The sequence below is a fragment of the Komagataella phaffii genome, chromosome 4 (genome assembly GCF_000027005.1).
Source record: "Komagataella phaffii GS115 chromosome 4, complete sequence".
NCBI classification, from domain to species: Eukaryota; Fungi; Ascomycota; class Pichiomycetes; order Pichiales; family Pichiaceae; genus Komagataella; species Komagataella phaffii.
This window is the reverse complement of record NC_012966.1, coordinates 727,952-755,098: the sequence shown is the minus strand read 5'-3', so window position 1 is coordinate 755,098 and position 27,147 is coordinate 727,952. Positions and strand designations below refer to the sequence as shown.

At 43.8% G+C, this 27,147-nt stretch overlaps 18 protein-coding genes across 18 annotated transcripts; 4 read left to right on the top strand and 14 right to left on the bottom strand.

The window, feature by feature from the left end:
* Positions 1–35: 35 nt before the first annotated feature.
* Positions 36–695, top strand: PAS_chr4_0376 (Subunit of both the NuA4 histone H4 acetyltransferase complex and the SWR1 complex; the record flags this gene model as incomplete). The annotated part of the gene is made up of 1 exon (XM_002493754.1): positions 36–695. One exon carries the CDS (start codon positions 36–38, stop codon positions 693–695), a length of 660 nt encoding a protein of 219 aa, XP_002493799.1.
* A 73-nt stretch (positions 696–768) lies between these two features.
* Positions 769–1,392, bottom strand: PAS_chr4_0375 (Hypothetical protein; the record flags this gene model as incomplete). Its single annotated transcript, XM_002493753.1, has 1 exon — positions 769–1,392. One exon carries the CDS (start codon positions 1,390–1,392, stop codon positions 769–771), a length of 624 nt encoding a protein of 207 aa, XP_002493798.1.
* A 422-nt stretch (positions 1,393–1,814) lies between these two features.
* Positions 1,815–1,994, bottom strand: PAS_chr4_0374 (60S ribosomal protein L29; the record flags this gene model as incomplete). Its single annotated transcript, XM_002493752.1, has 1 exon — positions 1,815–1,994. The coding sequence occupies one exon, from the start codon at positions 1,992–1,994 to the stop codon at positions 1,815–1,817; it is 180 nt and encodes a 59-aa protein (XP_002493797.1).
* A 1,546-nt stretch (positions 1,995–3,540) lies between these two features.
* Positions 3,541–4,485, top strand: PAS_chr4_0372 (uncharacterized protein; the record flags this gene model as incomplete). The annotated part of the gene is made up of 1 exon (XM_002493751.1): positions 3,541–4,485. One exon carries the CDS (start codon positions 3,541–3,543, stop codon positions 4,483–4,485), a length of 945 nt encoding a protein of 314 aa, XP_002493796.1.
* Positions 4,486–4,702: 217 nt separating this feature from the next.
* PAS_chr4_0371 (Hypothetical protein) lies at positions 4,703–5,161 on the top strand (the record flags this gene model as incomplete). Its single annotated transcript, XM_002493750.1, has 1 exon — positions 4,703–5,161. The coding sequence occupies one exon, from the start codon at positions 4,703–4,705 to the stop codon at positions 5,159–5,161; it is 459 nt and encodes a 152-aa protein (XP_002493795.1).
* A 33-nt stretch (positions 5,162–5,194) lies between these two features.
* On the bottom strand, positions 5,195–5,563 carry PAS_chr4_0370 (uncharacterized protein; the record flags this gene model as incomplete). Its single annotated transcript, XM_002493749.1, has 1 exon — positions 5,195–5,563. One exon carries the CDS (start codon positions 5,561–5,563, stop codon positions 5,195–5,197), a length of 369 nt encoding a protein of 122 aa, XP_002493794.1.
* A 121-nt stretch (positions 5,564–5,684) lies between these two features.
* On the bottom strand, positions 5,685–7,805 carry PAS_chr4_0951 (uncharacterized protein; the record flags this gene model as incomplete). Its single annotated transcript, XM_002493748.1, has 1 exon — positions 5,685–7,805. The coding sequence occupies one exon, from the start codon at positions 7,803–7,805 to the stop codon at positions 5,685–5,687; it is 2,121 nt and encodes a 706-aa protein (XP_002493793.1).
* Positions 7,806–7,971: 166 nt separating this feature from the next.
* PAS_chr4_0369 (Subunit alpha of assimilatory sulfite reductase) lies at positions 7,972–11,154 on the bottom strand (the record flags this gene model as incomplete). Its single annotated transcript, XM_002493747.1, has 1 exon — positions 7,972–11,154. The coding sequence occupies one exon, from the start codon at positions 11,152–11,154 to the stop codon at positions 7,972–7,974; it is 3,183 nt and encodes a 1,060-aa protein (XP_002493792.1).
* Positions 11,155–11,417: 263 nt separating this feature from the next.
* On the bottom strand, positions 11,418–12,386 carry PAS_chr4_0950 (uncharacterized protein; the record flags this gene model as incomplete). Its single annotated transcript, XM_002493746.1, has 1 exon — positions 11,418–12,386. One exon carries the CDS (start codon positions 12,384–12,386, stop codon positions 11,418–11,420), a length of 969 nt encoding a protein of 322 aa, XP_002493791.1.
* A 240-nt stretch (positions 12,387–12,626) lies between these two features.
* Positions 12,627–13,637, bottom strand: PAS_chr4_0368 (Microsomal beta-keto-reductase; the record flags this gene model as incomplete). The annotated part of the gene is made up of 1 exon (XM_002493745.1): positions 12,627–13,637. The coding sequence occupies one exon, from the start codon at positions 13,635–13,637 to the stop codon at positions 12,627–12,629; it is 1,011 nt and encodes a 336-aa protein (XP_002493790.1).
* An 84-nt stretch (positions 13,638–13,721) lies between these two features.
* Positions 13,722–14,393, bottom strand: PAS_chr4_0367 (Hypothetical protein; the record flags this gene model as incomplete). The annotated part of the gene is made up of 1 exon (XM_002493744.1): positions 13,722–14,393. The coding sequence occupies one exon, from the start codon at positions 14,391–14,393 to the stop codon at positions 13,722–13,724; it is 672 nt and encodes a 223-aa protein (XP_002493789.1).
* Positions 14,394–14,561: 168 nt separating this feature from the next.
* PAS_chr4_0366 (Protein required for daughter cell separation, multiple mitotic checkpoints and chromosome stability) lies at positions 14,562–16,193 on the bottom strand (the record flags this gene model as incomplete). The annotated part of the gene is made up of 1 exon (XM_002493743.1): positions 14,562–16,193. The coding sequence occupies one exon, from the start codon at positions 16,191–16,193 to the stop codon at positions 14,562–14,564; it is 1,632 nt and encodes a 543-aa protein (XP_002493788.1).
* Positions 16,194–16,930: 737 nt separating this feature from the next.
* Positions 16,931–17,347, bottom strand: PAS_chr4_0949 (uncharacterized protein; the record flags this gene model as incomplete). Its single annotated transcript, XM_002493742.1, has 1 exon — positions 16,931–17,347. The coding sequence occupies one exon, from the start codon at positions 17,345–17,347 to the stop codon at positions 16,931–16,933; it is 417 nt and encodes a 138-aa protein (XP_002493787.1).
* Positions 17,348–17,499: 152 nt separating this feature from the next.
* PAS_chr4_0365 (Hypothetical protein) lies at positions 17,500–17,898 on the bottom strand (the record flags this gene model as incomplete). The annotated part of the gene is made up of 1 exon (XM_002493741.1): positions 17,500–17,898. One exon carries the CDS (start codon positions 17,896–17,898, stop codon positions 17,500–17,502), a length of 399 nt encoding a protein of 132 aa, XP_002493786.1.
* A 1,255-nt stretch (positions 17,899–19,153) lies between these two features.
* PAS_chr4_0363 (Hypothetical protein) lies at positions 19,154–20,989 on the top strand (the record flags this gene model as incomplete). The annotated part of the gene is made up of 1 exon (XM_002493740.1): positions 19,154–20,989. One exon carries the CDS (start codon positions 19,154–19,156, stop codon positions 20,987–20,989), a length of 1,836 nt encoding a protein of 611 aa, XP_002493785.1.
* Positions 20,990–22,698: 1,709 nt separating this feature from the next.
* Positions 22,699–23,763, bottom strand: PAS_chr4_0361 (Hypothetical protein; the record flags this gene model as incomplete). Its single annotated transcript, XM_002493739.1, has 1 exon — positions 22,699–23,763. One exon carries the CDS (start codon positions 23,761–23,763, stop codon positions 22,699–22,701), a length of 1,065 nt encoding a protein of 354 aa, XP_002493784.1.
* A 936-nt stretch (positions 23,764–24,699) lies between these two features.
* PAS_chr4_0360 (Hypothetical protein) lies at positions 24,700–25,797 on the bottom strand (the record flags this gene model as incomplete). The annotated part of the gene is made up of 1 exon (XM_002493738.1): positions 24,700–25,797. The coding sequence occupies one exon, from the start codon at positions 25,795–25,797 to the stop codon at positions 24,700–24,702; it is 1,098 nt and encodes a 365-aa protein (XP_002493783.1).
* Positions 25,798–26,480: 683 nt separating this feature from the next.
* Positions 26,481–27,116, bottom strand: PAS_chr4_0359 (Hypothetical protein; the record flags this gene model as incomplete). Its single annotated transcript, XM_002493737.1, has 1 exon — positions 26,481–27,116. One exon carries the CDS (start codon positions 27,114–27,116, stop codon positions 26,481–26,483), a length of 636 nt encoding a protein of 211 aa, XP_002493782.1.
* Between the last annotated feature and the right edge of the window lie 31 nt (positions 27,117–27,147).

The following is a 27,147-nucleotide window of genomic DNA, read 5'->3' as shown; positions in this document are numbered from 1 at the left end:
CAGGCTACAGTTCGTCGCACTCTCAGAATCTCACAATGGCACCAAGCACGGGAAAGCGCTTGAAGGGCGTCTCTATTTCAAGGCCTATTGTGTACGGTAACGTTGCAAAGCCTTTTGGAGAGAAAAGGCCTCCAGAAGCAAATGCTGAGCATACGCATACGTGGACTGTCTTTGTTAAAGACCCTCAAGGGAAGGACCTGTCGTATTTTATCAAGAAGGTGGTATTTAAACTCCATGATACCTACCCAAACTCTACCAGGACTATAGAGTCTCCTCCATTTCAGGTGACAGAGACAGGCTGGGGTGAATTTGAGATTGGCATAAAGATTTATTTTGTCCCTGAAAGCAATGAGAAAAACGTTTCTCTTTATCATAACCTAAAACTGCATCCTTACGGTTTCCCTCCGGGACATGTACTCACAGATAAAGATAGAGAAGTGCAGAGCATCTTATACGATGAGATTGTGTTCAATGAGCCAACAGAACGCATGTTTGAAATACTGACAAAGACACCAGGATCACTTCTTCCTCCTGTGGGAAATAATAAATACACGTTCAGTAAGAAAATGGAGAACGACGAACTGGACCGGATTAAACAGGCTATGGACAAGGTCATAGAAGAAATTAATGTTCAGAAAGACAGGCTCAAGGAGCTTGAAGCGGAAAGAGAGAAACTAGTAACGGTAAATCAATAAGCAAAGTTTGGTTAAATTTGGAAAGCGACATAGAAAATCAGTCCACAAGACCAATTCAATGGAATGATGAATATTAGATTAAAGGTTTGCTGGCTAGGTAGTTCAAGCAACTGACTACACTTTGCTGGATGTTGGTGGCGTCTTTCCATCGATCTCGATATGCCACATTGTGAACAGCAGGCATGTGTAGCTGTAACGCGTTGGTACCAGTCGGACCAAACACTATGAGTGCATTCATTGGATAGGCTCCTCCTCCGCAGGGGTCAGCAAGGCTGAAATGCGATGCTATTTTGGCTTTATTGTCATTTATAACAGGAAATTGCCATTCCGATTCAGTGGTGTATGCAGTGACTCCTATGATGTGGGCACGATAATGGGTTGTAATTTTGTAATAATGATCGTTAAACCACTGAAGCCATTCCCGAGATGCAATAGGATTGAAGAATAACAGTATTGAAATTGACCCATGCAAAGTGTCCAGCAACTCCGACACGTTCAACGTGTTATTGTAATCTCTGTTTACTAATGGCAATGGAGTATCTCTCATTGGCTGGGCGAGACTATCTATGCTCTTATAAGCCTTGTAGGATTTGGATTGGAGTAGCATCAAGTTGGGCATTGAGACGGTACTTTGAATCCGTTCTTTTTTCTGGGTGCCGTCTACCTGGACCTCCATCATTTCAACATTGCGCTTCATAATGAATCTTCCGAGTTACTATTCTGTGGACGCTGCTGGCCTTTATAGCTAGGGTCGTTGACCCCACCTTGATATGTTTACTAGAGAAACCTTAATTATGCGGTGCGTGATCAACGTTTTTGGCTCTGAAAAGTTTAACTAACGTGCGCACATGACAGGAAGGGCGTCCGGACAATATGATAAAAATTGTTGCGGAACTATAAAGCTCAGATTGAAGAGTACGACGCAACTAGATCTACAGCATTTGACTCTACGTTTAAACAATACAGATTACCTCAAAAAATGAACGCTCCGCTTGAAAATTTATCGCACTACAAGCAATACTCATACGTTCAACTCCCCGGGTGATCCTTTACTCGCAGTGATATTTTTTGAATGATTATATTACTTGATATAGTTTAGATTCATCCAATTAAATTGGTCTAAGCAGTCTTAGCAGCGGCGGCCTTACGGTTACCAACCTGAGAAAACTTCAGGTTTCTTCTGAACTTAGGATCGATGTTCTTCAAACGCAAAGATCTGTCAAACTTGACCTTCTTGATACCGTTACGGTGGGCCTTGTAGTTCTGGTTGTGGTTTGTGTGGTTCTTAGACTTAGACATCTTTGAAAATTGTTAGTAACTTAGTTGGGCTTTGCCTTGAAGGGGAGTAGAGCGGTGAAATTCGGATCTGATAAGCAACAAAATGTAACCTCTTTGGGAATGCTGCTTTCTTGACTTGGATCGATATGACGCTAGATCCCTGATGATATTCACTTACTTCTTACGGTGGTTTGGTGTTGAGTCAGGAGTGGTGAGAATTACATTTTTTTTCCAGGATGACAAAGTGGTGTTGTGGTGATGGCGCCCTGTATAAACGCACGTGATTAAACAATTTGGTGTAACATAGTGTCTAAGAAGGCCAATACGCATTCTGAAGATTTGATCTCAGGAGCCTCCCCACTAGCCACTGTCCTCTTTCTAATGCTCAATTACTATTAATACTATACAGAAGTTATTTCTCTTCGAGAAGCTTGGCTTTGGCAGCAGCCTTGGCCTGGGATTCAGCACTCAAGATACCTCCACCCCACTTCTTTCTGGATTCTTCGTATTTCTCAGTGAAGTTCTTGTTGATAGCAGAGACCAATTGAGCCAACTCAGCCTCGTCTTCCGGCTTGACATCAACCAAAGCGGCAACGGTAGCTGTGCTTCTATGAATCAAAGTACCCAATCTGGCCTTACCCTTCACAATCGCATATGGAACCCCCATCTTTCTACACAGAGCAGGCAAAAAGACAACAAGCTCAATAGGGTCAACATCATGGGCAATCAAAACAAGTTTAGGCTTTTTGTTCTCAATCAAAGCAACAACATGGTTTAAACCGAACTTGACAACGTAAGGCTTAGAGGAAACATCCTCCTTCTTCTTACCATCAGCGATGGCAGCAGCCTCTCTGGTGAGTCTCTCCTGCTTCTGTTCGTAAGTCTCAGGTCTGTACTTGTTGAACAACTTGAAAGTTTGAGCAGCAGTGTTTCTGTCCAAAGTGTTGGTGAATTGAGCGATAGCTGGAGGAACCTTGAGTCTTTGGTACAGGATCTTCTTCTGTCTTTGCAGTCTAACGTTAGCAGGCCATTGGGCAGCTTTCTGGGCAACCTCAGTGGTCTGTGGAGCAACAAGGTTGCTGTCAATAGAATCATCCAGGACAGCAACGTTGTTTCTTTTCGAAGCTAAAGGAGCGGTAGAGTCATTGTTTAAGGACTGGTCATCAAGGAGTTGTTAATATATATTTGTTATTAATCATGGCTAATAACAGCTAGAACTCCTCTAAAGTTTCTCATAAGGGAAACTCAGCCTTGTGAACAAAGAAAAACATACCCATCTACCCGGGGTCTTGGATGGACTTTGGAGAGACGAGCATGTTCCTCAGTCACATGTGACTAGGGAACACCAGCGTCTTCCTTTAGCTTTTGATACTTACGGCCATCTTAGGATATGGTTGTGGATTTGAGTGAAAAAAAATTTTCAGAACTGGAAACTCCTTTTAGGAAAATTCGCGAACGGTGAATCACCTCCGACATCTTCTCCCATTTCGGGCAACTGTGTGACTTTAAGCGCGTTGAGCTGCTTTCCTTTCCCATATCATCGCAGTAATTGAACCGACCCCTGCTTATGTTAAGCGTTACTGCTCTTTCGGAGATGTTTGGTGGGGACTCCCCCACATTAAGGGAAGCTCTCTCCGGTATTGCCGGTTCAACGTCTTTAGCATGCTGGATTGTGTTACTGTTACCGCAACTAGTGGAACAGTGGAAGTATAAGAGTGCAGAGGGAATCTCTATAGAGTTCATCGCCTTGTGGTTTTTGGGGGACGTTGCCAACCTAATTGGTGCTCTCTGGGCCAACTTGTTACCTCAGGTGATCCTACTAGCAATTTGGTATTGCTTAGCTGATTTCCTCATTGGTTTCTCTTATTACTACTACACCTACATCTATCCAAAACACCATCGTCATCATCATCTTCATCTTAATAGCACGCACTCTCATCGTTCAGGCTCGATTACCATTGATGAGACCAGTGCACTCGTCAACCGTCGTCATTCTTCAAGGTCAAGAAGACGCTCATCCATCGAGGTTCAGGTTCTAAGTGACAACAGAAAACACATATTCACCAACATAGTTCTTCCAGTTTTGTTTGTGCTCTTGGCTGGTGCATCTGGCTATTTCTTCTCCGGTGAGACAACACATCATACACCGGGTGACGGAGATGATCTTCCTCATGAGAAGATTCGACTAGGACCACAAATTTTGGGTTACATATCTGCTACTCTCTACCTCACGGCAAGATTGCCTCAAATCTACCAAAATTACGTCAAGAAATCATGCAAGGGTTTGAGTTTGTTATTTTTCATCTTTTCCACTGTGGGAAACCTGACCTACTCGTTGCAAATCGTCCTATACAGAAGCGACTGGGAATACGTCATCCTGAACCTAAGTTGGCTGTTAGGTTCCTTCGGAACTATATTTGAGGATTCCTTTATTTTTTTCCAGTTTTGGCTTTATAGAAACAATGACAATCCTGATGTCTACATTTCAGACGGAGACGAGCCAGCGGTATAGAGTCATTTAATTATTATATACACTTAGTCTAAAAAGTTAGTGGTTATCTGAAGTGTGCGCGCACAAGACCTGAATCCTGCGACTTGCTTTCCTATAACCATCCTCAAATGTCTGACCAGAGGGTACTGTTTGTCGCCCTGATCGCCAGGGATGTAAGTAGAAAGCGTTATTGTCTAACTGTCTCATAGCTAACTGAGAATAGAATCGGCCTTTGTATATGCAGCCATTTTCACCATTGGAACATGAGTTGGAGTCTGTAAAACATTTGAAGTTGAAAGACTCGTCAGTTGAACCTCCACCCTCCTTTATTGAAGAGAGAAACACCAATGAGCTATTGAAATACAACTTTTTATCTCACATGGCTCTGGACATTTTTGAATCGCCTTTTTTCGAACCACAGGAGAACAATAGATGCAGCCAGTTGTTCGTGGAAGACGGGGTTTCAGTCTTTGGACTCCTCACAAGCACTGGGCTGAAGATAGTGGTGGGAACAGATTCCAAGATAGATATTTCAGAGAGACTGGATCCATTGTTTGCTCAGATTCACAGATCTTATCTCCGGGTGATATTCAATCCTTTCCAGTCGATAGATAAACAGGATTTGATGATTAATACACCCAAATTTGACTCCACCATTAAAACAATAGTGGAGAATTGGAACACCAAAAGTACTTAATTTTTGCATTAACATAACATAATATATACCCTTTCACCGCAGAACGACATTTGCTCCTCTCAACCCAAGGTACTGTTGATCTACACCAGAGGCCATATTTTTCACCACCTCGTAAACCTCCATGTTGTAGAATCTTATCTGGCTATGAGGAGCACGGTAGCTGGTAGGGAGCCCCGTTATGTCGCAATACGTCTTTCGTGGCTTCAAAGAAGGAGGTGCCTGGACTGTAAAGTAGTTAACCTCATCAAACGTTCTGTTCTCTTTCGAGTTGATGCGCTTCTGTTCATCATTGATTAACTGTCTAGCCGGCTTATACTTCTTTTTCCGGTGCCAGTTGGGGTTTTTAAACGGTAGCGGACCTACCAACATATCCGACACTCTGTCTAGCTCTTCTTGACTCATAGTGGATAACGAGCTGTAGAGGAAAATCGTGCGGTCCCCTAGCAGAGATCCCCAAATATTATTTAAGATGCGCGCGCGTGCTCTGAATTAGTATTAGTATGTATGTATATGAACTTTTATGTTATGGCACCCCTAAGATTTCATCCCCGACGAGTACAGTTCCGGCTTTTGAGTCGGCCATATCAACGTTGATTCCAAAGTAGATTTTTCCTTGCTGTTTTCTCGTTTGACTCAGCTCCTTGAAGAGTCCAAAATCTCTCCCTCCAGAATCATCGATGGTGATCATATGACATCGGCCACATTTCTCAGTTACTGTTAGATCCATTCTTCTTTCGGGTATTTCTATCCTACTCCAGGTATCCTCGATAAAGGGAGACAGCATCTTGCCTTTCACCAAAAAGTTGGCTCTGAATCGTGATCGTAAAAGACCACCTCCATGGGTTCTCTCAACTTCTTCCAGACTGGGTGCACTGATGAAAAGGAAAGCTGATTTATTTTGGAGACTTGTGTTCACTTTTGTAGGTACCAGCCTTGCCAGGCAGCACTCAGTCTTCACTGTATCGTACAAAAAGTCTAAAATTGCTTTATCCATGATACATTCATAGGCTTTGCCCCCACTTTCAATTTTTTTTGTACTGTGTTTCCTATCGTCGTGCAATGACACTTGAATGGTCGGATCGTTCTTGAACCGCAAAACCATGTTTTCTCTGTCCAGTATAGGTAGTAGCTTCACCATCTTGGGAAATGACTTCAATTGCATAACTGTGTTCGTCATTAAATTAATCAAACAAAACTGCCTATCAAACTCCAGTCCTGTAGATGTCACATTCCATGCTGTATGTCTAGGCACATCAAAACCAGGGCATGATTTGATAGGATAGATTGTTATCTGTTCTATTGTACATGGAACTTTTTCATGCGCCAGAGTTGCTTCTATTGCCAATGAATCACTCAAAAAGTCTGAAATACACTCCGTCAAAAAGTCAATGTGCTGAAAGGAATTGCACATTCCAAAACTTATCCTTACAACACCTGTTGCATTTCCGTTGATAACATCCATTGAATCGCCACATTTATGCCCTAAATTTGAGTTCTTTACGATTTGTTCGTTAGACTGGTTCAAAAATTTGGAAACTCCTCCAATATTGCATAAGGTTCCCGTACGAAGGGCAATTCCTCTTGCTGAGACGAATTTGTCAAAATCATAGTAACCTAAAACTCTACCAGACTCACTCAATAAAGAAAATGACAGAATTGGTCCATACTCATTCAATCCAGATCTGTACAATATTACCTGTGGCCTACGATTTGAATATTTCAAACTTGTTAACCTGTTCACAGCATATTCTGTCAGAGTTTTCAAGTACCATGATACCTGATTCATACTTCCAAACAACCTGTGATGCACATTCATAGCGCACTGAAGTTGAATGATGGAATGAACTGGGATGGTACCATCTTCTAATAACAAAGTTAGGTCTTCTTTTCTTTTGACGAAGCCATCCAAATTCAAAGCATCAACAGTTCCTCCTCCAAAGTATCTCTTCGATCTAGCAATCTGTGCCATTCGATCTTTCTTATAGATAAGAGCTCCCATATCTGGGCAGCCGAAAATTTTGTAAAATGATACGGCGATGAAATCAGCATTAGATTCGGACAGATTCACAGTATTAGATCCTGCCAGTGAACTAGCATCCAAAAGTCTAAAACAAGCATCGCCTGAGTTTCTCAAAGGTAGGTTGGTTGGAAACTTTTGACCGTTGAAGTTAGATTGGCCAGACCACGACACCAGAGTGGGGGCATCAGAGACTGCCAAGGGTGTTTCGATGTCTAGATCAAACACTTGACTCTCACCAGAATGCTCTCTAACACCAATTAAAGACGTGTGGGAGTTTCTCTCATAAAAGTATTTGAATTCAGGGAATTTGTCTGAAAACACCTCAGATAGCAATTTCACAGCATGGGTGCTGTTCAAGGTAAAGCACACTCCGAAATGCTCAGCTTTAACGCCAAACCAATTCAAAACATCCAATCTTGTCTTATCGATCATCGCCTGTGATCTCTGAGAAGCCAAAGACTGTGAATGTGGATTGCCCCAAGGACCCAACATCATCATTTGCATTGATTCAGCCAGCACTGATTTGGCAAACATGGGCATTCCTGCGTTATCCAAGTAGATCTCGGACTCATTATTAGCGTATTCCTGTTGGTGAATCTCCGAAATCACACATCCAGACAGCATCACAAGTTCATGTCAAAGACTAAAGACCATGGGAAAGCTATCACTTATAAATACTAGCAGTTGTGCTTATCGCTCTGTTATCGCACGATGGGTGGGGAATATACAGTTTGCCGCGGAAAAGGCCGCGGGGATCTACTGAAATTAATGCTTGAGATTACATAATTCTCTAATAAACCTCTAAGATGTAACGACCGGATTCCTTCATCTCCTCAATCTCATGGTCAGCGTCAACCTTGACTCCACGTCTAGCAGCATCACTTTCGATGATATCTTGCAAACAGGCCGTAATGTCCGGAACTGGCCAAGTTGGACCACATAGGTAGAAAGAACCATTCTTGTCAGCGATGGCAGAGGTCAACTCTTTCAAGTTCTCTCTAATACGATCTTGAATGTAAATCTTGTGAGGCTGGTCTCTGGAGAAAGCAGCTCCTACATGTGTGACAATTCCGGCGTCCATGTAAGCTTCCCACAATTCTCCATACAGGTATTCCTCTTTACGGTGACGAGCACCCAAATACAGATAAACTTCACCAATCTCCATTCCTTGTTGCTTCTGCCAGATTTTCTCTTCGACGAAAGCCTTGAATGGGGCTAATCCTGTACCCAGACCAGCCATAACAATAGGCTGGGTAGACAATGGTGGCAGCTTCATGACCGAAGGTTTAACACTGACAACCAGTTCAGACCCAACACTAAGTTCAGAAAGGTAATGGGAGCACTGTCCAAATCTTTGACGACCTCTTTTGTCAATCCAATCGACAACAACAATGAGCAGATGGACCTCATTAGGATGCATCTTCTGAGAGGAAGCAATGGAGTATTCACGTCTCTTCAGCGGAGAGACAATCTGAACCAAATCGCTGGCAGTTGGTTTGGCAGATGGGAACAGTTCCAAAATGTCCGCAAAAGAGTAAAATTCGTCCTCTTGATAAGCCTTAAGCAGCGGAGCTCCTTCAGGAGAAGCCAATTTCTCCAATTTAGCTTTTTCACTGCTGTCAAGAGCGAATGGAGCCAATGCCTCGTAGAAACGTTTAGGTGGTTTTCCAAACAAATCAATGTTTTCCACCAAACTCTGGAAGATGGTCCGGGTTTCTAATGTGTTAGGATCATCTCTAGAAGGAACATCGATAAGGTCTTCACCATTGAGACCATACCATTGGATGAACTCTTCGACCAGTGCAGGGTCGTTACGACCATGAATTCCAAGCGCTTCTCCAATGTCATAAGTCAATCCGGTACCAGAGACATCGAACTCAATATGGAAAATATTACGTGAGTAATCGTCGGGGGTCAGACGTCTGTTTTCCTTGACTTTGACGATAAAATTCCTAACGGGTAAGTCAGGTCTTAGGCTGTTAGTCAAACCATAACTCTCCTTGAAAACGAGTTTCTTTGAGAGTTCGAGCTTGGAACTGATGGCTGGAGGAGGGACAATTGCAGATTCCCTAAGATTGGGCTCAAATGAAGTTTCAAGCGGTCTAGGGGGTAAAATGACTTCTTCTTCTTCCCCTGTTGGAAGAGAGGCCCATTCTTTATCGACGGAAAGTTCCTTGATACCAACTTCTTCAACTTTGGAAATAACTTCAGCAACAACTGAAGCCAATAATTCAGTCTCAGAGGCTGCTCCTTCCCACAAGTAACGAGTCAGCTGGTCAGCCAACTCAGGTTGAGCAACCCTATAAAAAATAGCCTGGCAAGCAATTGGTCCCGTTCTAGCACCAAGACCTTCCTGCTCACCAACAGATGCCAAGTCGATGAGAAGAATCTTCAAATTCTTTGTAGCAGCATCACGTTTGAAAGTAGTGGGAAATGACTCTACAACCTTGTCCAAATCTTCAATTGAGTCTGAAGATGCAATAATTAACGTAGCACCTTCTTTGGCGGTTGAAACCACATCGAAGGCTTGCAACAACTTGAAACCCTCTACGAAGACAATGTCTGCCGCATCAATATCGGTGGCAACAAGAGAATTAGTTCTTAGTTGAGCCTGCAGTACGCCCGCACCATTGATATTGTCAAATTTTGCTCTGTAACTTAGCTTGTTGTCATCCCTAAGTGAAAAGGAATAGGCAATCTTGGAAGCAACTTCCGCAAAACGACCATTGTCAGCGGTCCAGAAAATGTAGTCTCCTTTGGTGGCTGAGGTTGATTTTGGAAGGACTTCATAAGAGGCAATAATCGACTCCAAGGAATCGCTACTCCAATTGAAGCTTGGCTCATAGACAAACTCTGCGACAGCTGGAGCAGAAGCACCGAGTTTCCAGAACAAAGAGGCAGCGACATCTTTCTTTAAAGAAGAAGAAGAAGAGCTTTGAACCTGGCCAATGACGACAATTCTTCTGGTAGAAGATGGAAAAGAAGAAGCAAACTCGTCAATATTGAAGGGGAGCGGAACTCTAACTGCAATAGCGCCAATTTGGACGTCTTTCTCAGCAAAGCGTTCTACAGTGTGCAACAAAAGTTCAGATTCTACTGATCCATGGATAACAAAAACGGTCGAAGGTGAATTGTGGCCGGCGTATTCGAAAGATTTCAGTCTAGAACCGGTGAGTTTGCTCAAGGAGGCTAAAGCAGCAGCAGGTCTCTTGTAGGACTCTATTTTCGACCAAGAAGGGATCTCAGCTAGCAGTTTCTGGTAAAGCTGGAACAGCTTTTCACCAGTTAATATGCCTTCGATTTTTCCAGATTGTTTGAGGTAAGAAGGGCCATCGTACAAATTGAGGGTTGGCTCAATGTTGGCCAGCGCATGAGTTAAAATGGCGATGCTTTGAGCCTCGTTTTTGCTCAATGGAGTGAACACAGAGTAACCCAAATAACGGGCAGCATTCAATGGTTCAACATAGTTGGACACCAGGGTAGAGGTTTCAAAATCATAATCCAATGCAGAAACATTGAAAGCGACTGGTACAGGTGAGTCCCTACGCTCAGCCAGAACAGGGCGCATATAAGTCAAAGCAGCGCCAGGAACTAAAACAGGCACCACAGCGGAAGGCTCTAGCCCTGACAGATAACCCAAAATGGCATTGGAAGCACCAGATCTGATATCAAATCTGGTTAAATGAGGCACATTTCCTTGAGCGTTAGGTCTTAAATATGTCCTCCACAGATGAGCAGCAGCATCTAAGGCACCATCCGCACCAGGAGCTGCATAACTAAACAATCTATCTGACAAATAATAAGGCACAGTAGTGATCACAGTGTGGGCCGATGTCAGGGTCGTTCCGTACAGCGATTCTGGGTCAGTGGGGAGACCAAAGGGCGAGACAGCAGAGGCCTCAGCGAGCGATGGAACCGTAGTTTCCGAACTAAACGAATTGTTACGTGAACCACGCTGTGAAATGGAAGGCATCTCCGGTGAACGAATATAGAAGAATCCTCTTGGGCTAAGATCTTCCTATTTAAAAAAAAAAAAGGATAACCAGACCTGAAAAGTGTGGCATCTCTATCGTCTACGGTGTTTGCAAGATATACATGCTCACGTGCCATGATGTGAGAGAAGCGACAAGGAGTATAATTATAATTATAGCTGTTTTATAAAATATGAAACTATATATAATATCACGGGTAACTTACGTAACTTTATTTTTTCTTTCTTGTAGTTGGCATAACAATTCAAGTATACACTGCTGAAGTGTCCACTTGCATGTTGGATTGGTGTAGCTCGTGATCAGCATCGGTAAGCGGAGCAGTGATTGCATCATCAAAGAAGTAGGAGTGCTGAAGAGCACGCTTGGCGGAGATTCGGCCGGCCGGGTCGTAGACAAGCAAGCGCTCTAAAAGGTCAATACCGTCAGCGTCCAACGAAGTAACGACCGAAGCTAAGCTCTTTCTACCCCATTTGGGAAATGTGGGCTTGAAGTCAGGGAGGTAATTGACTTCGGGCCAGTTTTCCTCGTTGGGAGTTCCCAACACCCTGAAGATTCGGAATATCTGGTCAATTTCTGAATCTCCTGCGAACAATGGCTTTCTGTTGACCATCTCTGCAAAGATACATCCAATAGACCACATATCCACTCCTGTAGAATACTGTTTGCCTCCTAGTAAGATCTCTGGGGCTCTGTACCAAAGTGTAACAACTTCATGTGTGTAGGCACGCAAGGGCACACCAAATGCTCTGGCAAGACCGAAATCTGCCAACTTCAAGTTACCCTCTTTATCAATAAGTAGATTCTGAGGCTTAAGGTCTCTATGCAAGATCCTGTGCGAGTGGCAGTACAAGATTCCTCGGATCAATTGAATCATGAATCGCTTTACCATGGCAGCTCCCAACCCTGCACCCTGTGGAATCGATTCCATGTATTTTTTGAAGTCCAAATCCAAAAATTCAAACACTAGATACAGCTTATGCGAGTCAGAATGGACTATGTCATACAATCGGACGATATTGTCATCTTTCAGTTCTTTCAACAGGGAGATCTCTCTGATGGCGGTGGAAGGCACACCTTCGTCCTCGGACTCTAATCTGATTTTTTTCAGCGCTACCACCCGGTTATTGTGTCTTATATCGAGCGCTTTATAAACGACACCGTAGGTACCCTCTCCGATCTTCTCCAGTCTTTGATAGTCAGCTAATTCCCCCATTGTGTGCAGATTGTGATGGAGTTCGAAAACAAAATACGGGAGAAAAAACGAGGGTTGTTTGATTTGAAAACGCGAGATCTACGTGATGGGTGTTATTGTTTGAGTAAGCAAGAGTAAAGACTGGAACGGTAAAACGCAGATGCAAGGGGAACAAAAGTGGAATTCGGAGTAAATACGACTGGTATGGAGTTCAATAAGGGCGTCCTAATATCCGTGTAGTTTTTGAAGTGTAAATTGGCTTTACTCCTTCTTGCTGGCAGCCTTCTTCAATGCACGAGCTCGGATGCTCTGGTGCATGTTCAAATTCAGTGTGTTGGCGACGGCAGAGTAAACACCAACAGTATTTTCGATCCACCAATGCATCAAAGCATGCGACCAAAATGGGGTAGAAGTGGCGTATCGCTCTTGGGCACCCCCACGGCGACCTAGTGATTTGAACACGGAAGCAACAAATGCCTTTGGAGATGGAATGGATGCAGAGGTTCGTCTGATCTTGGACATGGCAGAGGTGACCAGGTAAGAAATAACCAGCTCAACATCCACGTTATCGGATTTTAGTTCACCGGCTAGAGCTGAACTCCAAGACTGTAAAAACGCCTTGGACCCGGAGTAAGTGGCCAAAAGGGGAGTTGGCAACAATCCGCCAAATGATCCCATGGTGAGGATTAGTCCACGCGTTTTCTTCTGACGAGCGGTAGTAACAATGACTGGAGCAACAATTTGAGTAATACGCAGTGTAGCAGTGTTGTTGATGGTTATGATATCTTTTAGCTCTTTGATGGGGGTTTCTAAGAATGGAACAGGGATAGAATGGGATTGCCCAACATTGTTGACCAATACAGTCACGGGGAGGCCAGCAATGGCATCAGCCAGTTCTTGATAACTTTCCTCTGAATCTAGAGAAGCATCAAAGGATACTAGTTTGGTTTCCACATTGTATTTGGATTGAACCTCGGTTTGAACAGATTCCAACTTTGACAAAGTACGACTCACCAAAACCACATTGAAGCCACGTTTAGCGAGCTGAAGAGTGTATTCTTTTCCAATACCGTCAGAAGCCCCGGTGACAACGGCCCAATGGCCCTTTTTAGCCCCGTACTTATTCAAACTGACACCGGGTAGAACGAAGACATCCAACAAAACAGAAAGATATCCTAGCACAACTGTGATTATCTTGTAGGCACCAGTGAAGACCGAAAGGTATACCAGTGCGGTTACAGTCTTTGATTCGAATTCCAGTGCTAAAGTCATGTTTAATGAAAGAGGAAAGAATTGTCCAGCTTGGAAGGCTTACCGACTAAGGCGCGCTTGCTTGCATTATATTATGGGGCTATACTACAAATAATTTATATTCTCCAGTTTCTCTTCGCAGAGCTTCACTCTGAGAGCTTCATTCTCAACAAATCTTGCAAGGTTATCAGCTTCTATTTCTAGAGCTAAAGATTTTTGTAAAAGATTCCGGGTTCGGTCGTCGGTGCTCTCCAAACTTTCAAAGGAAGTTTGAATCTTCTCTCTAAGCTGTCCGTCAATTTTCAATCGAGCTACCCAATAAGACTTGTTTTCCTGTGCCGTTTCCTTTTCCTGTGTTATTTCTGTCTCTTTTCCTGTTTCGTTCGTTTCTTGTGTTGTGTGACTTTGTTCCTCTTGCCTCCGTGGTTCTACCGTTTGTGGGCGTGAATGAGCGTTCTCTCTTCGAGAGTCTGGGTAATCATTCCTGGAGCCGTTCCTATAATCATGTCTGTAATCATTTCTGGGCTCTTGACCATACCCGTAATCCCGGTAATCGTCCCTGTAATCATCCCTGTAATCATCCCTGTAATCATCTCTATAATCATGCCTGTAGTCCTGTCGATAATCTGGCCTATGACGATAATCTTGTCGATATGAGTTACGGTTGGGGTAACCATGACCTTCCCTCGAGGACGGTCGTGGATGCGGTGGTCCACTTCGAGGTCCTCTATAGCTATTTGGTCTGCTGTACTCCCTTGGAGGATATCTTCCGCCCATTCGTTGTTTGCCTATGGTTGACAGCAGAGGAAAAGACTGATTGATGAAACTTTCAGTCTAGGTGATCGCGAACTCTGGTCTATTATATAAATTATGAATTATATTAATGTTTTGTGGGAACTATATATTTATCAAGGGTGTAGCATTTCTTTAGCATTATGTGTTGAGTCAACGGCTTCTTAGTAGCTGTTGGAAATCATTATCATCATCAGCAGACTCGTTTATCCAACCACTTATATCCGATATGATTTTTCTTGACACTTCAAGATCGATCTGTAGTTCTTGCTCCCGCAATCTGTGGTCTATAACTTCGCAGCCCTCCACCAGCACTGGGATTCCCTTCTTAATCTGACGTTTCTTGAACAAGACTACGGGCCTCAGGTTGGACAAGTTGAGACAGTTACGAATCTCCAACACTGTTAAGTTGGGAAAATAATCATGGTGCAAAATCTTGCATAATGAGTTATCTGTCAACATTCTACAGTTGTTCAGAGAGAGTCGTTTCACTTGAGAGCCACGATTTAGACACAGCTGCCACAGAGATCGGTCTGTGATGTTGCAGCCGGCAACGCCTAGAGTGGTGATTTTGGTGTTTCTGACAACAGGCCCGATGCTTGCATCTGTGATTAGTTCCCCTCTGGAGTGCCTTCCAACGTTCAACGTTTCTAAGTTTAGGCAACTGTGGGCAATGTAATAAACTCCAGCATCTGTCACCAGTTCACAGGCTCTAATATCAAGAACTTTTAAATTGGGAAGGTTCTTGCTTACGCTTTTCAAGAACGAATCGTCAACTACTGCAGATCCTGGAATGCAAAGCTTCTGGATTTTGTTTCCTTCGAAAAAAGTTGGGGAAGGTACGATCCTAGGGCAGACATAGAACTCGAGCCATTCCAAACATCCAGATATTTGTTGTGCAAGATGGTCTACCACATATTGTTCAGTATAAAACAGTTTGTGCAAAACCAAGGTGTTAGTCTGAGAGTTCGTCTTCTTTATCACTGGTCTCTCACATAAAGATCTAAGCTTTCGCTCATCTGCAAAATAAAATCTTGTTTCTAATATTTCCAACGTTGACTGATACCAGAGTTTGTTGACAAAGAGACAATTGTATAAGTTAGATTCCTTCACCGTTGGCTCAAAAAACCCCATCTCCTGACTGTCTCTCCATATGCGGTCACCTTTCTCGCCATGAACCAGCTTGGCATGTCGTAAGGAGAGCGGCTTTCTGCGATTTTTTATCTTTTCCCTTGGGATTCTACTCTCGCTGTCGTCCAGGCAGGAAAGAATAAGATTAAGAATTTCTGGGATTTCAAAGATTCGTGATGACAAAGAACGTTTAACGGGATCTGTAGTGACACAGTTTTTTAAAGTAAGTTTAGAGAATTCCTCATTGACAGACGAACTAGAAGAAGAAGCACTGTCTGAATAATAGAAAGTGAACTGTTTTGAAGCCAGCGGAGAAGTGGGAGTCGAATAATCATCCCCATTATCGCACGAAAATAGTGAGTCTGGGGTGGAAACAACTGTGCTGGGAGTTAACAATCGTAGATCTTGGTTTTTGGAACAGGAGGAAGAACGGCTGGGGTTTTTGAATCTATGAAAAAGGTTCGAAAAAGATCTGGAAGTCTTTCTTTGGATAGACGGCGGTGGTGAAAGAGTTTTGAAATAGTCATATTTCCGAGTTCGAAGAGTATCACTGGAAGAACGTTTGATGGGACGAGGGCTGTCCAAATTTTTCTTATCTCTGACTCTCTTGACATTAAGTCTTTCCAATCTCTCATTTCGAGTTGAAGATGACATTGAAAGAGAATATAACAAGCAAATAAAGAACAATTAAACGCAAAATGAAAAATGAATGGACGTCAACTGTGAAGTGACTAGTAATGGTTCGATGTGCTTATGCTAATTGAAAATCGTCCTCTCCAAGAGAATGGACATGCAAAAAAAAATGGACTCGATGCTAATTGAAGAGATGCAATGGATTGAGTGGGTGCGTGCCAGGGTTAGAAGTCAATGTGAACTTGCTTTGTATCTATCCCTCACCACCTGAATTTCAGATCCCTTGGTGTGTGTTCAAACTTGAGTAACTCCAATTCTTTTGACAGGGTCGAAGTGTACAATATAAACTCTGACTGTAAGTGAAATCCCACCAGCCATGAAATTCTGCGACGATCGAGGTTGAAGAACGATTATGCAGACAATAGTTGCTGAAACAAGTGTGAACTAGCTTTTGAGAGCATTTGGCGGCAAATGGCTTGGTATCCCTGATAACTAGTTAGCAGCTCATGCACTAGAACAGAGATGGCTGGTTTGAGATGTAGTTTTCGCGACATTGTTTAAGTAATCACTGTACTTTGGAGGATGAGTTACCCAAAGAAAACATCCAGAAAGGACTAAAAGTGGAATGTAGGCCCACGCTGGATGTATATAATCAACTTCGGCTTGGGATTAACGTGTTCAACGCAGGCACATTGAAAAATACCCTGGTAACGGACTTTGAGCGGGAAAAACTGTTGAAGGTTGGTTCCAGCGCACAGCTAGCATGGAAAAGTGAGGGAAGGTGTGCATACATGGGTGGAGATTTTTCGAAGAAGGCAGTAAGGGAAGTATGGTTGATGGATGGTTGGTTGTATTTTTGTGTGCGGTGGCGTTAACTTGAGTCGGAGTTTGGAGGTTATTTGATGGGACGTATAATAACATCTGAAAAGCATCTCGCTACTGCTGAACCCTGAGTCTTCACTTCTGAATACTATTTCAGGTGATGGGTGTTCGACTGTACATACCAGAGAGTATAGAATCAGGCTAAGAAATCCCAGGGCGACACGCAAAGCAGAAGCAAAAGTCGCGTAGTGAACTTGGGCTTCAGTGCTGTAACACTTGAAATGCCACCCACGGCTGTCCATAGAAGCTACTTGTTCTGCGTAGTGGGATGTTGAATTTTCTCTTGGATTCATGTTTACACAAGTGCTTTGAGATGAATGAGAAGGCACAGTTGTTGCTACACTCTGAAAGGAGCATTTAACTGTTTTTCTTGATCATTGTGATGAGGACTCACAACTGATGGTATGAAGATGTCAGAAAGAGTGCCATTCCATGTTGTAATGGATTATACTGTCGGTGTGTAGTTTAGCTTTGCCGTGTGCGCTGTACACTTCCTGTCTAAGGACAGACGTACGACAGAATCAATTATGGACATCAGTCTTTCCGGCGTGAGCGGAATTGTGCCTGAGACTACGGAATTGCTAGGCCGGCATCCAACTAATTGAAACAGATACAGGTTGAACGTTCTGGAACGAATGAAGTGATGTTCCATGGATTGCCAAGACCCAATTCTCTCTACTCTTTGGGACTGGTTGTCCTGCACCCTGCTCGAGCGCCGCTTCTGCATGCGCCTTATCCTGTTCATATATTGCAATCGTAACCGGCTTTTTCCTAATAAAACCTTGCAGTACCTGGTATCAAAATGGTCCAACTTCAATTTGGAATATAGATACTGTGACTGCATTTGAATTGCATCTCTTGGAGAGTCCAGAAGGATTGAGGTTTCGTAGCATTCAAGTCTAATCCCAACAGTGTTTCAGTAACACAATTGAACTTCCTGCCCACATAATGTGTCCCTGCCTTTACCAAGAAACAGAATCAGTATTGGGCACGCCTATTTTCCTACAGAATAGTTCTTGCAGTAGCATAACCACTATGTCTGCATATGATACACATTGGACGTAATCTGTTTCCAGAGAAACATGACAGAATGTGCACCGCAACTACATCTCCCACCGACCAGAAGTGCCCCAATTTATAAGGCGAATCACAACGAAGAAAATAAAATAGGAGCAATATGTTTTCTTGTTTTGATTCAACCATTGCTGGGCACTGGCTTCAATACGGGGGAAAGTAGAGGGGAAGCTAATGAAGCCGTAGTTCGATCAGTCAGCAAGGTTCGCTATAGACGTGCATCGTTGACTAGCCCAGTGAAGTCTGGTTTCACTATACGGATGAGCAAATTAGCCAGAAATATTATCTAGTTATGCATCTGTTGACGTGAAAAAAGCAGAATTTTGCTGACTCTCCCAAGACTGAATAAAAGTAAGGCCCCATATTTCTACTTTCATGCACCGTTGTGGCCAATAAGAGTACAGATTATGCATGTTTGTTGACGTATATGCAAGATGTCACGTCAGGCAATCTAACATTTAGCGAGTCCTCGCTTATCGCCGCTAACCGGACAAACCTTTTAGTCTCGATTAGGCAATTCAAGGAGGTATAGAGGGATCTATTTCCAAATACGTATTGTTGTGATCTCTTACTGTACACGGTATTATCGAATAATTGCTTTGTGCCAATTTTTGCAACCAGCTAGAAGCGAACGTCACCTGCATCATGCACTTCAAGAAAGATAATGCCATATGGAATCAAGATCCGAAGAAAAAATGGAAAAAAAACAACCTCAATTTGGATCCATTCGACTAGTGCTATGGCTTAGTCCATGATAGAGTACAAAGATAGACCCAAAAACACTTTGACAGGTCTCACAGCCCGAATGAGAACAGATTGTGACGGGTGGATCTCGTTCTAACGAAGGTCAAACACGCTGATGTGCCGTAAATAAAGACGAATAGTATTTTGACAGCTGACTATCACTAAACTTGGAACTTTCCTGCATTTCAAATTGCCAAGTTTCTCCAACATTACATCTTAGCATCCAGAATTCCGATACTTATATCTTTGCCCTCATCCCTTGTCAACTCGCTGTATTTGCAATGACAAAACTTACGATTCTGCTTTCGGTTCTGCTACAGTTGTTTTCTGTTCTTGCAGAAGTCCCTAAAAAAACGGAATGGTCCAGCCATACTACGTACTGGACTAGTACACTTGAAGCATTAAGGACTGTAACGCCAACAGGAACAGAGAGAGCTGTGATAGGTGAAGCTCCTTATGAGTACAAACTTATTGGAAATGATCAATTTGACCCCGGTTTAAATGCTAAACGAGAGATTATTGATTGTGAGGCAGTTTGTTGTGGAGCAGTGCCAACATCAGACCCACTTAAAAGGAGAGACGTCTGTGAGTGTGAAAATGTCTGCTGTCCAGGAGATGACTGTGAAACGTACGTGACCACAACCCAACCATGGACAGGCACTTACGAGACCACCTACACGGTTCCGCCTTCGGGTACTGAGCCAGGAACTGTTGTGATCGAGACTCCCGAAATTACTGATTGTGAAGCAGTTTGTTGTGGAGCAGTGCCAACATCAGACCCACTTAGAAGGAGAGACGTTTGTGAGTGTGAAAATGTCTGCTGTCCAGGAGATGACTGTGAAACGTACGTGACCACAACCCAACCATGGACCGGCACTTATGAAACCACTTACACAGTTCCACCGACCGGAACTGAGCCAGGAACCGTTGTGATCGAGACTCCGGTGACCTATGTGACTACTACCCAACCATGGACCGGCACTTACGAGACAACTTACACAATTCCACCGACCGGAACTGAGCCAGGAACCGTTGTGATCGAGACTCCCGAAATTACTGATTGTGAAGCAGTTTGTTGTGGAGCAGTGCCAACATCAGACCCACTTAGAAGGAGAGACGTTTGTGAGTGTGAAAATGTCTGCTGTCCAGGAGATGACTGTGAAACGTACGTGACCACAACCCAACCATGGACCGGCACTTACGAGACAACTTACACAGTTCCACCGACCGGAACTGAACCAGGAACTGTTGTGATCGAAACTCCGGTGACCTATGTGACCACAACCCAACCATGGACCGGCACTTATGAAACCACTTACACAGTTCCACCGACCGGAACTGAGCCAGGAACTGTTGTGATCGAAACTCCGGTGACCTATGTGACCACAACCCAACCATGGACCGGCACTTATGAAACCACTTACACCGTTCCACCAACAGGCACTGAGCCAGGAACTGTTGTGATCGAGACTCCAGTGACCTATGTCACTACCACTAAACCTTGGACTGGTACTTACGAAACTACTCACACGGTTCCTGCAAGTGGCACGGAGCCAGGAACTGTGATTATTGAGACTCCAATTAAGTACTTGAACACTTCGATTTCAGCATCTACCAGCACATGGACTAAAATTAACACTGTCACACAATTTATTTCCTGCCCTGTTTGTACTATACCCAAAACGATCACAGTTACTCCAAAAATTTCAAATGAGACTGTGACTATTATTATTTCTCAACCTCATGGCACTTCTTCCAGAACTACCACTGTAGTCAAAACGGACGGTGCCTCTGTAAGTAGCCACAGCTACAAAACAGCACTGACGACGGACGTGAAACCAGAGGAAAAGACTAGTACGAAACTTGGCACAGTTACAACTGTTAGTGGTTCACATAGTGCTATTGACACTGTCACTGGCAGTTTAAGTGATTATCATGCCTCTAGTATCCCTCATACTGTTAAGAGTGAGGAAAAAGCTTCTTCTACTGTGACACATACCATATCATCATCTACTGTTTACCAAGTTTCTCCTTCTAATGGAGCATCTTGGTTAAGTGTACGACTAAACACTGCGTTGAGTATAATTGGTACTCTATTTGCAGCGGTATTCATTTGAGGTTAGTCCAGTCGATTTCTTCTCCATGCGCATGATATGCCATCTGATTTTCTTTTGATTTAGGTTTTTTAATTCTTTGTTTCTGATTAATGCTGTATTCATTTCCTGTAAACTAGTTGCAACAGCTGCTCTACCTAGATTTATCAATTGGCTCGGGCGTTCGTACACTGAAAAGTTTACAGTAGGAAAACAAGCTCAAAACTTATGCGGACATTTTATTCCCTTTGTTTGCGAATCCGGACCGTGCCAACGGGATAAGCACTGTGTTTCTTGTAAAACTCGGTGTCTGGAAAATCTGGCTTCATTGTCCCAGTTGTGAAGACGGAGTGAGCGTGCAGAACTTTGCCATGTGTTAAATCTTCATATCTCAATTGGACCTTCAATACCTTCCTGTATCTGCAATTGAAGCCCGTCTTGATTGGAGTACAACGAATAGGGACGATCTGTTCTGGTAAAACACAGGTGGCCAGCGCCTGAAAATTGAACTCAATTGAGGACCTGTTTTGCTAGACGAGCAAGATGAAAAAAAATGCAAGTCTGAACCCACTATAGATTGCAATTGTACATTTTAATAAATGATTTTGACAGTCTGTGATGAGATAGAGAGATCAGGTGAATGTTAGAGAGACAAAAAGAGATTGCAGCACCTGAGTTTCGCGTATGGTCTCCCACTACACTACTCGGTCAGGCTCTTAGCAGCTTAACTACGGTTGATCGGACGGGAAACGGTGCTTTCTGCTAGATATGGCCGCAACCGAAAGCTTATTTCAAAGTACTTCTATATAGGGTAAGTGGAGCTGATAGTGCGATTGATCACTGGATGATCACTACTTCTTCGCAATAAACGTATTCAAACTACCCAGTGATGTAGTTATTTATTAAGATTTGAGGGAATGCCACAATGATGCTTCAAGTTACTCTACATGGAATAGGGTCACGTCGGTTTAATGACAAGTGTTTATGGGTGTTCAAAAATTCTGGAAGATGCGATACTAACAGTAGGTATAGTTTTGTAGTTAATCTCTCCATCTTATATTACATGCCTGTATACTCTTTCTTACCACACATACAGTATTAACAAACTATTCCTACATGTCCCGATCCAACACACAACTTTAACGCATGTGGTAAGGTTGATTAGCATAAAATTGAGAAAGCACATCAATACCGGCGACTAAACTGCAAAAACACGTCATAGTTAGTACTGTAATGACTTACCGCTAATCTAAGAAAAAGTAACAGGGGATTGCAGTAGTAAACACGGCAAGGCAAATAAACTTAAATTTTATATTCCAAACATATACGAGCAGAACGTTGGGAATCAGTCTACTCCGTGCATCACGCTGGCACACATGTAATGGGTTACTCGAAAAAGCTTAGAGAAACAAGGTGGGTGAATCATCTTGTATCAATTCTATCCTTTCAGATAGTTGATATTTGGTCTCAAGTACTTTTGATGGATCGGATTCAGCAGTGGACCCCACGCTCAATGTTTTGAGTCCCCTGCCATGTAGTAAGGCGAACATTCTGGAACCAAATGAAAGTTCTTTTTTGTACGTGGACTGTGTAAAGGACGAGGCACTTAGTTTGAAATCCATCACAGTTATCAAAGATAACACCAAAATAAATTTTTCAAAGTAGGTGAAATTAAGTGTAATAAGGGGTTCCGCAGTGGTTGGCTGCCGTTTCATAGTTACAGCGGATGGTAATTAAATCAGTAGAGCAATTGCTACCCCTCCAATCAATCCTGACAGCCCATTAGGACCAACTAGATTGACGGCTCCACCAGCGTTGGTTGCTTCTGGGCTAGAAGTCGTCGTGGGAGCTGAAGTGGTAGTCCCTGGTGCGCTTGTCGGGGTTGAAGTACCTGTAGCTGATGTTGTAGAGGTGGTTGGACTAGTTGCAGGGCTTGAGGTGGTTGAACCACTTGTAGTAGTACTTGTGTCGTCCTCATCATCACCACCACCAGAACTTCCTCCAGATCCTCCACCAGAACCACCGTCATTACCGCCATCATTACCACCACCAGAACCACCATCATTACCACCACCGGATCCACCTCCTGATCCACCACCAGAGCCACCACCAGATCCACCTCCTGATCCACCACCAGAACCACCACCAGATCCTCCACCAGAACCACCACCTGATCCACCACCTGATCCACCTCCAGATCCACCTCCAGATCCACCACCAGATCCACCATCATTACCACCACTAGATCCACCACCGGATCCTCCGGCGTCGTCACATTCGTCGGCGTACTCTGGATTATCGCACGGGTCCTCTGGAATCGAACTAAACTGTTCAGATTCTAGAGCAACGTGATATTGTTCACAGTCATCCCCGGGTGACTCGTCGTAGATGTGTATTTCAGAAGTATCTCCAGACTGACAGATCCATACTGTCGGGGCTGCTCCATTCAGTAAAAGTTCTGCTGAATCGTTTAAAACTATAGAAAATCCGGTGGTACCCTCATTTTCTTCATTGAACGTCAAACGGCCTCCCGGTGAGGTCACTTCAAGTTTAGAGTTAGAGCCATTACCTTGCAATACAGTGTCATTTAAAAAAAATTCGATTGCGAGGCCAGTGTCAACAATCACACCATCCTGTACGCTCCAATAACCCACTCTGGTGCCTGTTCCATTGTACGGTGGCTCGGGTCGAATGTTGACAATTCGAAATGTGACGGGGGAAGCATGCCAATCCGTATCATCTGCAAAGACCTTTGCTTTCAATAAAACAAGGGGTAGTAACTTTTTAAACATTAACATTAGCAAAATAAACTGCCCTCTAAGACGTGGCACATGGCTATTTATACACCTCCCAGTAAAGATGCTAATTGACTATTTTTGATATTTCATCCTGGCCTGATGGGGTCTTTTGAGGCTAAAAGCGGAAGGTGATGTGCACTTTATTTGATGCATGTACGTATAATAGCCATCTTTCTTGGCGAGCAGGGATGATCAGGTGTCTTCTACAGTATCGGGAAACTTTTTGCTCAGGGTGACCCAACAGAGTAGCTGCTGCCACTAAGAATAACTGCCATCACAAGTTGGCTAGTGTTGGTTATTGTGCTAAAGCTAGTGGTTAAAGTGTGTTTTTGCCATGAGCTCGAATGTTGCATAAATAAGTCGGGTCAATATTCGCTCCCACACTTGTTCTGTATGTACTGGGAGCGTATGCAAGGATGTGGTCGCCAATATTCAAGAGAAAAGTCGACATATTAAGTGGTGTTATCGTTCGATGACAGCAGGAATGCGCTTGTTTCAATCCAAGTCAGAGATTTGTTCTCGCGGTGGAATTCATGTTACAGGTTTTGCATACCGTTCCCCTGACAAATTAGGAGGAAAAGTACCACTTGCCTCAGGATGCAATTGTCTTCACCGGCTTTAATTGCCTACCGCACGCACAACTATTTCCTTTCGGTACTTGAAAATTAATATCACCTATTTTTAGTTTATGAAATTCCAAAGTGGACTTCCACCTTCAACGGTTTCAGCCCCTCTTGTCTGGTCAAGGGCAAGTCTGATTCAGTTAAGCTCATGAATGGTCGAAGGAGAGTGTAACGAACGACGTTTTTGACTAGGGGTTCCTACAGTAATCAAAAATTGAAATTAAAATGGCATTTTTAGAGTACATGAAATTTCAAGTATAATAAGGGGTTTCACAGGGGTTCGCTGCCATTTCATAGTTACAGCGGGTGGTAATTAAATCAGTAGAGCAATTGCTACCCCTCCAATCAATCCCGGCAGCCCATTAGGGCCAACTAGGTTGGCGGCTCCACCAGCGTTGGTTGCTTCTGGGCTAGAAGTCGTCGTGGGAGCTGAAGTGGTAGTCCCTGGCGTGCTTGTTGGGGTTGAAGTACCTGTAGCTGATGTTGTAGAGGTGGTTGGACTAGTTGCAGGGCTTGAGGTGGTTGAACTACTTGTAGTAGTAGTTGTGTCGTCCTCATCATCACCACCACCAGATCCATCACCAGAACCTCCACCAGATCCACCACCAGATCCACCACCAGAGCCACCACCAGAGCCACCACCTGGACCATCGTCGCCGTCGCCTGGGCTATCATCACCATCGCCTGGGCCATCGTCACCATCGCCTGGACCGTCATCACCATCGCCTGGGCCATCGTCACCATCGCCTGGGCCATCATCACCATCACCTGGACCGTCATCACCATCGCCTGGGCCATCATCACCGTCGCCTGGGCCATCATCACCGTCGCCTGGGCCATCATCACCATCACCTGGTGGATCAATTGTACCTGGCTCCAAGGGTTGAACCGAAACTAAATATTCAAGACAGTCATCTCCGGGTGACTCGTCGTAGATGTGTACCTCAGGAGTATTACCTGATGGACAGATCCATATTGTTGGTGTTGCTCCATCCAGCAAAAGGGCAGGTGGGTCATTGAGATCTAGAGAGAATCCGGGAGTACCCTCATTTTCTTCCCTGTACGTCAAACGACCACCTGGTGAAGTTACTTCAACCTTAGAGTCAGAGTCATTGCCTTGCAATATACCATCGGTAGTTAGGGTGAATAAAACTTCTTGGATGATTAACTGCTCATAATAATATCCAGCAACAGCAATTGCATTTGCCTGTGTGCCCCAAAGAGTATCAATGTACCTACTTGCAGTTGAATTGTAGTACTCATCTTCGGGTAAAGTATTAACGATATGAAATGGTATGCCAAGCTCGTCCTCATTTTCTGCAAGGACCCTTGCTTCCCATAAAACAAGTGGCAGTAGTAACGTTTTGAACATTGTCATAAATAAAATAAACTGCCCCAAGACGTGGCACATGGCTATTTATACGTTTCTCGGTAAAGAAGCTAATTGACTATGGCTGATTTTTCATCATGGCATGATGGGGTCTTTTGAGGCTAGAAGCGGGAAATGGTGTGCACTTCAATTGATGCATGTATGTATTTATAGTCATCTTTCTTGGCGAGCAGAGTGTTCTACAAAATCAAGCGAAATCGTCTCCACCATATTGACCACTGTAGCAAGAGTAACGGATTGCCGAGAATAGCTGTCATCACAAGTTGGCCAGTGCCAGTTCGTTTGCCAGAGTTATTCGTAAAGGGTTTTCTTGACAGCCGATGATCTCGAACATGCATGAAAAATTTGGCTAATAGCTCCACACAATTGTTCTGTATGTACAGGAAGCTTATGCAACAATACATTCGCGGACACTCAAAAAATAACCGACTTGCCAGTGGTGCTATTTTTCGATGACAGCTGGAATGTCCTTGTTTCAGTTCAAGTCAGAGATCTAGTTCGCGGTTGATCTATGTTACAGGCTTTGCATACAGGTTCCCCTGACAAACAAGAAGGACAACTGGCTCAGGATGCAATTGTTCCATTGGCATTGACTTGCCTATTACACACAATGTTAGTAAATCAGTGTTCCCTAAGTAACCTACTAAGCCAAAACAAACAAAACAAGGATCTGTGGGATCGCTCCTGGGAGATCAGGGAGCCAGCTAGATCAATAGGGCAATGGCAACACCACCAGCCAATCCAGACAGCCCGCCAACAAGCTTGTGGGCTCCATCAGTAGCTGTCGAGGTGCTTCCAGTAGTCGTCCCTGTTGCACTGGTTCCACTGGTTGCACTGGTTGCACTGGTTGCACTGGTTCCAGTTGTTCTACTGCTTGTTCTTGTGCTGGACCCGCTTCTTGAACCACTTTGCAGCTGAACTTCAATGGAGTACTCTACACAATCATCTTGTGGCGATTGTGAACCCAGAGCAATACGGGCGTCATCATCAGATCCACATATCCACACGGTAGGAGTTTGACGATTTAACAGCAAAACCGGTGGATCATCATCTGTGAGAGAAAACCCCTCATTTTCATCATTGTCATCTCTTAAGGTCAAAAACCCGTTTGAGGTCACTTCAACTTCCTCGTCATTACCTTCCAACTCACCGTCGTCGTTGACCACAAATCGCACTCCAGTGGAGCTTGGAACGACTGCTCCGGCGTTATTCACACCCCAGTAAGTTCCATCATGGGTTTCTCCTGACGCGGAGTTAACAATAACAAAAGGTAATGAGTCATCGTCATCGGCGAAGACTGGAACACTGAGCAAAGCAAGGGGAAGCAATTTTCTATACATTTCAACTTAAAAAGGGGAATAAACCGTTGAG